At 46.5% G+C, this 9,136-nt stretch overlaps 1 protein-coding gene across 1 annotated transcript in view; it reads right to left on the bottom strand.

Annotated features, from left to right (window-relative positions):
* LOC127001055 (uncharacterized) overlaps window positions 1–3,658 on the bottom strand; it is a 3,753-nt gene extending 95 nt beyond the window's left edge. Inside the window, exons 1-3 of the mRNA XM_050865225.1 lie at window positions 3,110–3,658; window positions 2,559–2,660; window positions 1–825 (exon numbers count right to left, since the gene is read on the bottom strand). The exon at window positions 1–825 is cut by the window's left edge and continues 95 nt beyond it. Coding sequence (XP_050721182.1) covers window positions 1–825; window positions 2,559–2,660; window positions 3,110–3,509 — 1,327 coding nt within the window. The 5' untranslated portion in view covers window positions 3,510–3,658. The remainder of the gene's footprint in view (window positions 826–2,558; window positions 2,661–3,109) is intronic.
* Between the last annotated feature and the right edge of the window lie 5,478 nt (window positions 3,659–9,136).

Raw genomic sequence — 9,136 nt, 5'->3', positions numbered from 1 at the left:
GGCCCGTGGGCGGCTTCTTGTGGTTGTCGTCGACTCTTACCTCACCACCGACGCGCCAGGAGGCGGCCAGCCCAAGCCGCGGCGCCACGCGCGGGAGCACGGTGGGGCCCGTGGGCGGCTTCTTGTGGTTGTCGTCGACCTGTACCTCGCCACCGACGCGCCAGGAGGCGGCCTGCCCAAGCCGCGGCGCCACGCGCGGGAGCACGGTGGGGCCCATGGGCGGCTTCTTGTGGTTGTCGTCGACCTGTACCTCGCCACCGACGCACCAGGAGGCGGCCTGCCCAAGCCGCGGCGCCACACACGGGAGCACGGTGGGGCCCTTGGGTGGAGCCATGTCCATGTAGTTGTCGTCGACGTCTACCTCGCCGCCGACGCGCCAGGAGGCGGCCTGCCCAAGCCGCGGCGCCACACGCGGGAGCACGGTGGGGCCCTTGGGTGGAGCCATGTCCATGTAGTTGTCGTCGACGTCTACCTCGCCGCCGACGCGCCAGGAGGCGGCCTGCCCAAGCCGCGGCGCCACACACGGGAGCACGGTGGGGCCCTTGGGTGGAGCCATGTCCATGTAGTTGTCGTCGACGTCTACCTCGCCCCCGACGCTCCAGGAGGCGGCCTGCCCAAGCCGCGGCGCCACACACGGGAGCACGGTGGGGCCCTTGGGTGGAGCCATGTCCATGTAGTTGTCGTCGACGTCTACCTCGCCGCCGACGCGCCAGGAGGCGGCCTGCCCAAGCCGCGGCGCCACACGCGGGAGCACGGTGGGGCCCTTGGGCGGAGCCATGTCCATGTAGTTGTCGTCGACGTCTACCTCGCCGCCGACGCGGGGCACTGCGGAAAGAGTGTGACCATTACGACGACGACGACGACGACCGTCACGAAGGAGACGAGAGAGAGAGAGAGAGAGAGAGAGAGAGAGAGAGAGAGAGAGAGAGAGAGAGAGAGAGCCCTAGCCCGGTATTAATAATGAGTCCTAGGAGTGATATTCAACTTTCAAAGTGAGTTTCCTCCTAACTTTGTTGCTAACTTCTAGAAGTCGCGAGTTTACTGCTAGGAGTCGCCAAGGTTGTAGAGGTGGTTGCATGTGGAGCGGAAGGAAACTGACTAGCTGGCATCTCGTCTCGGCGGCCGAAGCTCCGCCCCCTCGCCTGCCTAAGCCCCCCATGTTGACAAACCGAGTTTACTGCTAGGAGTAGCGACTTTACTGCTAGGAGCCGCCGAAAATGTAATAGTCCTCGTGGGGTACTGACTTAAGAGCTAACTTTTTGGATGTCTCGTTCAATATAATAACGATAATTACAGTTGACTGATGGCCCCCGCGCACTAATTATGGTGTCCGACGTGTTGTGGCAATAAAAATACGGACAAACAGCTTTTTCAGGGGGGAGGCGCCCCTTCAAAACAAGCAATGTAGCATTGAAGGCGATTATAATAGGCTACCTATTAAGTAATGCACACTTTGTCATTATTTCCTACATAGCTCACTCACATAGGCATACTAAATATAATCACATAAAAATATCTTCTACAGTATAACTTCATATACAGGTAGGAATCATTGTATTAAGGAATAAGTTTCGTATCTGTGGCTTGGAGGGACGGGTGCGTCGCCTGCCGCGCTCACCATCACCCGCTTTTCCGCGAGCGTACACACCCGAGCGTACACACCCGAGCGTACACACCCGTCCAAGCCAAGGATACAAAACTTATTCCTTAATACAATGATTCCTACCTGTATGAAGTTACTGTAGAAGATATTTTTTATGTGATTACATTTGGCATGCCTCTGTGAATGAGCTATGTAGGAAATAATGACGGAAAGTGTGCATTACTTAATATGTAGCCTACCATAATCGCCTTCAATGCTACATTGCTTGTTTTGAAGGGCCGCTTGTTATCCCTTAAAAAAACTGGGGGAGAGGCAGGGAGAGTAGGAGATAGATAGATAGATAGACAGCATGAAGACCAAAGCCTGTCTCTAGAGCGTTCATTAGGTCGTCCGGGGAGCGACAGGAATAGTACTTGTCAACAGCTTGGGGGGCGGGGGAGAGGTAGGGAGAGTAGGAGATAGATAGATAGATAGACAGCATGAGGACCAAAGCCTGTCTCTAGAGCGTTCGTTAGGTCGTCCGGGGAGCGACAGGAATAGTACTTGTCATGCAACAGCTTGGGGGCAGGGTATATATATATATATATATATATATATATATATATATATAGATATATATATAGATATATATATATATATATATTTATATATATATAGAGAGAGAGAGAGAGAGAGAGAGAGAGAGAGAGAGAGAGAGAGAGAGAGAGAGAGAGAGAGAGAGAGAGAGGAAACGTGTATGCAAGTGTGTGTGTGTGTGTGTGTGTGTGTGTGTGTGTGTGAGAGAGAGAGAGAGAGAGAGAGAGAGAGAGAGAGAGCGAGAGAGAGAGAGAGAGCCCATCGCCGTGGCCGCCACTCATGCGTCAGAGATTCAACTTGAAAACTTAAGCCGCCAACTCTTGAGATTTTTACAGTAAACTCGCGGCACACACACACACACACACACACACATACTCACGCTGCCCCTCTCCCTGTCCACGCCGTCGCCTCCGGTAGGTCACACACACCACAATGGCCAGGATCACCGCCACCACCACCGCTATCGGCACCGCTATCACCACTGTCGAAGAGGGGAGAGACAGAGTGACCTTTCCTTGTGGCGGCGAAGGTGTGGACGTGGTGTGGCTGTGGTTGTCAGGGTGGAGGAAGAGCTTGTAAGAGGAACACCTGGAGGGGCTGTGGTGGCATAGGTTGTGGAGGGTGTTGTGGTGGTAGTGCCTGGAGGTGTTTGTGTTGTGGTGGTGGCGGTGGTGGTGATGGTAGTGGTGTTGTGGTGTTGGTACCTTGAGGTGTTGTTCTTGTGATGGTGGTGGTGGTGATGGTAGTGGTGTTGTGGTGTTAGTACCTTGATTTGGTGTTGTTGTGGTGGTGGTGGTGGTGATGATTGTGGTGGTGTTGTGGTGTTAGCACCTTGAGGTGTTGTTGTTGTGTTGGTGATGGTGGTGGTGATGGTGGTGATGATCGTAGTACCTGGATGTGCTGTTGTTGTTGTGGTGGTTTTGGTAGTACCTGGAGGTGGTGGTGTTGATGTGGTGGTGGTGGTGGTCGTGGTGGTGGTACCTGGAGGTGCTGTTGTTGTTGTTGCGGTAGTGGTGGTGGTGGTACCTGGAGGTGGTGTTGATGTGCTGGTGGTGGTGATAGGGTCGGGCGGATCCGTGCAGGTGTTTGGGTTCTGCAGGTTCGTGAATTCTTCCGGACCGTGACATCTGCCGCCCGTTTCTTCGGCTGTGCTTGTCCAGCTGGAAGAGCCGTGAGCCACAATACTAAGGCCAGTAATGTGTTTGATCCGAGCTGTTTGCCTCATGCATCTTCCTCTGTATCCTTCAATGTTTAGGGTGAAATGCAGAATTAGGTTCAATATACTCCCTTGACCCGTGTTTCCCACATCCACCTTCAGTTTGATCCACATGTTGTCGCTGTAACACTTGTCAAGGCCAAACCAAGCTACTTGACGATGTTGTACATAAGATAGTAATGTTTGTGTCACTTCAAGACTAACTCCCTTGAAGTCATCTCCCGGCTTCACGTACACTGTTGTCGACTCACTATATCTTCCTGTTTCTCGTCTCTCCTCACAATTGTCTCCTTCCCTCCTTCACTGACGACCACCACTCCATGAAGATCCTCACAGTCCCTGGTGCCGTGGGTGCCTCCAAGACGCAGCAGGAGCACCGCCGCCACAGCCACACGCCCCGTCATTACCCCAAGACACCCCAGGCCTTTGTGTCTCTGGTGCCTCCGTGTGTCTATTGGTGTGACGATGAGGGAGCCGAGATGGACGCCGGATATACTCCATGATTATAAAATGCCAACACACACACACACACACACACACACACACAGAAAATGCTCCCTGTTTATCATCACTTACGCGCCTGTTCCACGTGGTCATGTCAGCTGGTATGAAGACTGCTTGTGGCTCATTGTTTACAGGCGTCCCCAAAGTGGTCAGTACAGATCCGCCCAGGGCTCGCCGGACCATTCTGTGCCATGAACGTGAAATAAACGCCCATGAAAACCCGATCGATCTCCTTCACGGCATCTGGAAATGGTTGACGTGAGTGGCGGAAGCGTCTGGCAGCACCGGCCTGGGATTGTCAGACTTCCTTTGCATTTCAGATTTTGTTTGAAGGGGAAGAATAAACACAGTTTCACGTTAAAAAAGTGAAAAATTAATAGATAAATCATAATGGAGAAAAATAATACGAATTATAAATGTAGATATAACTTATTAATGTAGATAACATTTGTGATACAGGATATGATTTTCGTGGCATACTCGAACTTTAAAACTACTCAGTAAAAATGGTCAATACATTCTGGTGTTGGCACTCTGGCACCTCTCGGACGGAAGTTGTCATCACAAGAAAGTTTCTCGACGCACGCAGAGCAGTGCAAGCAACAGAGACGCTAAACATTGTATTATTATGTTCAGTAAACTTTCAAGCACACAATCTGTTTTATAATGATGTACGGTACTTCTACTGGGGAAAAAGACACTGAGGAGACAGTGCGATAATTCCCAACTGAAAACGTGGCGCTGGCTACGGCGTGAGGCACAACGTTACCAGATTGTCGTACCAGCACATTATATTTCCCGGTATCTGCCCTAAGCCTGCCCCCACACAAATAACGATACTTTTTTTACAGCTAAGGAGACAGTTCAAGGGCATAAAGGAAAATATATAAAAAAAGCCTGCTACTTACTGCTCCTGAATAGAGGTCAAAGGAGTGTCCAAAAGAGAGGTCAATTTCGAGGAGAGGTGTCCTGATACCTCCTCTTGAAAGAGTTCAAGTCATAGGCAGGAGGAAATGCAGATGAAGGAAGATTGTTCCAGAGTTTACCAGCGTGAGGGATGAACGAGTGAAAATGCTGGGTGACTCTTGCATAAGGGGTTTGGACAGTATAGGTATGAGCATGAGTAGACAGTCGTGTGCAGCGGGGCCGCGGGAGGGGGGGAGGCATGCAGTTAGCAAGTTCAGAAGAGCAGTCAGCATGAAAATATCTATAGAAGATACAAAGAGAGGCAGCGTGGCGGCGGAATTTAAGAGGTAGAAGACTATCGGTAAGAGGAGGAGAGATGATGAGACGAAGAGCCTTTGAATTATGCTGAGTGTTAAAACCTTTGATTATATAGATGTTCTTTTCTAGTGTGCACCAACCCAGAAAGTGCCCTCTCCCAAGCCTGGCCTGGGCAGTATGGCTTTGAGATCTCTCCCTGTTGAGAGAACAAGGATAGAAATAAGGTAAAAAAGGTTGATTGATAAATAAGCAAATAATGTAAGTGTATTACTCTCTTTGGCAGTCTGTATCTATCTGTCTATCTGTCTATCTATTCATCCCTAGTGGCCTATTCCCTCCTGTCTCCCCTTACTTCTTTCCAAGAACCCACTAGCCTATATAGTGCACATACCTAATATACCAATACCTGCCCTCTGCTCAGGGTTTCCTTTCCAGAATAACTCTCTACAAATTATTCATGTCAACCTTCTACTGAGCGTGTTTCACTAAGTGACTCATTTTATACCTCTAATTTGGAAGTTAACTAGATGAGTTGATGGTTCCAGTAGAGTTTTTTGTGTTCACCAACCTGATGATACCTTTCTCCTCCATCCACAGTGGTGCTTCAGCACAGAAAAAATAACCACTGTACCTGGCTGCTCCTTATGTTTGCTGCCCCAGTAAAATGTAAAGTTGCTGCAGTTCATAGATGCCTCCATCACCATCACGCCAGTCTTCAGGACAGTCGTCACCAATTGCAGGCATCCTGTGGTGACGTGCTACAACTGCAAAAGCAAAGTTAGCATTCATGATGTTTTTTACTTGCAGGCCAGCAGGGATCTCAGTACTATGAATCATCACTTTTTGTTAAAACAGCATAAAAAAGCAAACTGTTATTATGCTAATGTTGAGGGCTTGGGTGACAGGAGCTGAGAAAGATTTCTTCATTCTGTGGAATTAAGTTATTTAGAGACTAATTAATATTTCTTTCAGTGGAGAGTGATAACAAGGACTTATACATGTGTGGTGGAGGGAGTGGAAGGTGACTATAAGATGGTCAATGAGCGCTTTGTGGTGTCTGTGCCTCCACCTCCACCCCTGGTGGCGGCCTCCCACCCTGTTGGTGAGAATGAATTGCCTCACATCCTGTGTTGGGGGGACCCTGGCTAACAGGAGAACCATTCTGCCTTGTAATTCACCCTACCACTGTGATGCGTCTTAATATACCCTGTACAAAACATTTATTCTACCATAAGGCACCGCTACCTGACCAGCAAAAGAGTATCATATACCATTCCTGCTATGTAAACCTTTGGATGACTTGGGAAATATTTAATTAATTGATATGCTGTAATTATTATATCTAGTGCTCCAGGGGTCTGTATGCTGGGCAGAGGAATTCTTGTAGCTGTGCAATCTGCTCTTCACTGGAAGAGACATTTCATGGACACTTCAGTCCTTTCACAACCTTTGCTTGTCTCTTGAAGCTTTTTGTTAGACGCATAATTTTTCAACTATATAATGATAATGAAACAGTAATTTTCTTATGTGTTTCTTTGCATATTTTTCTTATATCAAATAAGTATCTTGTACTTACAGTGCAGGGATAGTCATTGTTGTGGCTGCCAGATTCTAGATTTGAAGTAAGTTGCAAATTAATCCATCTCGTGACCTGTTACATAAAGAAAAGACTGCACTGAGAGGTCAAGAGTGTGCTAACTTCCCAGTCACCTCCTAGAGGACGATGTTACAAGTGAGTTTCAGTGATCCTGATCTGGACTTCCTATAAGAGTCTAAGGAATGTCCATAGCAACAGTATTGATTTTTCCTAGCTTATACCGTACTATTAGTGGAAAATATTATTGAAAAAATCAAGTTTAAATCTTGAAGGTAAGACTGTGGGCCAGAAATGTGAATTCCTCAGGGACTGGGCTATCTATGACCACACAGCTCAATTTTGTAACGAAAAAGCTAACTAAGGACCTTTTTGGACCATTCATCAAATTCATTTTGTAACGAAATCACCCCCATAGTTAGGGATGATTAGAGTATAATGCTATAGGGAGTGATTAAATGCATATTTTTCACTCCCAAAAATTCATTTTAAATTATAATCAATGAGATATTAATGTCTGAAATTAAAAACAGGATAATCTGCACAAGGTAGCTTCCTTTGGCGGCAGCTTGATCCAGCCGTTGTTGCAAGAAATACCTCCTTGCAGTAATAAGTCGATATTCCTATCGCCTCCAACATTGCCCCCACGAGTAATAACCTTTCCAAGGTCTCACATGCTGTTGTACTTTTCTAGTTTACTGGCACATCATACATGTGGGGGTCAGGGGGCTGCCCTTGGTTGGGCAGGGGTCCAGGGGGTGAAGTTAGGTTGGAGTAGTTTAAATTTGCTCCCCCACCCAAAACCCCTGATTTCCCACGGGTCCTCCAAGTTAAACCTCTCTGCGAGGTATTTTGCGGGTACGGTGGCGGGTGAAAAAAAAGCATTGAAATGTCAATCATGTGGTGATTTCCGGAGAAAAATACTATCTCCATAATAAACAGCTTCATATTTTGTCCATAAATAAGCAGTCAGCATCTTGATATTAGTAGGCTACACTTTCGGGAATATTCCCCCGAGTACGCTGACCCCCCTCACTACATTGTACGGTAAGGCCCTCACCGTGTTGCCCTCCAACCAGTATCACAGCAACCACGTTGGATAAAAGTTAAGTATAATAAATCAAATATCACAGAAATTTGCCTAATATTTATATTCAATACCTTACCAACAGGATCTCGCCCCATTCAAAATGACAAAACACTATGATATGAATGCCTAGAGTTACACCAGATGTCGTAAAAAACGAAAATCTTGCCTCCTCATCACAATGACGATGTCAAAAGCAGCCATCATGTTCATCATCATCATGTGACTTATTCATGTCCATTCACAGTGTTGCTAATACAGCTTTGCTATAAGTTCTCTCTTTTTAACGGCGATTATACGGTCCACCCCCTTGTATGGTATTCCTCCACATCGCCCTACTCAGCAATTGTAAGTTCTGCAGAGTTCATTTGTAAATGAAAATATAAATTTATAGCAATGCGGGAAGCTGAGTTTAAGTAGCTAGCTGATTTACCATAAAAAAAAAAAAATTAAAGGGGTGAGATACTTTCCTCTTATGTTTTCCTGAGAAGTTTTGGAAGTATTTAAATGAATTATTATGGTACTCTGATTTGCAACTAAGGAAAGAACTGCTTTGTAGCCAAGTATAGTTAGTGTGCCTATTCATCTGATAGACAAGGAACAGAACACACAGTGCTGCTCTCTATTTGCTCTCAAAGTTTGATAGCCCTCATTTACTTACTACAGTTACTGTCACTTACCTTGCTCTTGCCAAATTGTATTTTACTCCTATTGCTGTCTTTAACCTGGGGACACTAGTGGTCCTCTTCCTAGCTGGAGAGTTTTGTCTTGTCAGTTACACATTTTACATTTTATTTTGAGGGATGATATGATTTGGATTTGAAATTTGTCAAATGATTATTAGGAAAAAGTTGTCCTCTGATCAAAAGAAAAAAAAAGATGTGGATGCTGGCTGATGAACTTCCAGCATAAGTTTAGCCTCAATTTATACCTCAGTAAGAGTGCCTTCCTGCTGTCAGGACAGCTGTCAGACTAAGTGAAGTTTGATATAAGAAGGAGAGTTTAATCATATATATCTATTTAATTTAGTGTATAAAAGTGTGCATATTGAGCTTGTACTATTTATGTGTGATTGTAGAATTTTTGACTCCATCTAGAATTTAGATGTTCAATTGATAACCAAAACTGTGGCTTAGCTCTGATTTTCTTGTGACTGAGATAGTTTGTTTTCATCAGGCTCCAAAGAGAAAGGCACCAACAACTACCACTGAGAAGAAGCGTGTCATCGTCAAGCTGGGCCGGGCCCGGCGGAGCGGCGCATCGAACATGTTACAGTTTGTATTTCGATACCATTGGGAGAGTAGAGTGATCAATAGAAAGAAGTTTGAAGTA

This window comes from Eriocheir sinensis, chromosome 20, assembly GCF_024679095.1.
Source record: "Eriocheir sinensis breed Jianghai 21 chromosome 20, ASM2467909v1, whole genome shotgun sequence".
Taxonomy (NCBI): domain Eukaryota; kingdom Metazoa; phylum Arthropoda; class Malacostraca; order Decapoda; family Varunidae; genus Eriocheir; species Eriocheir sinensis.
This window is presented reverse-complemented; position numbering and strand designations above follow the sequence as displayed.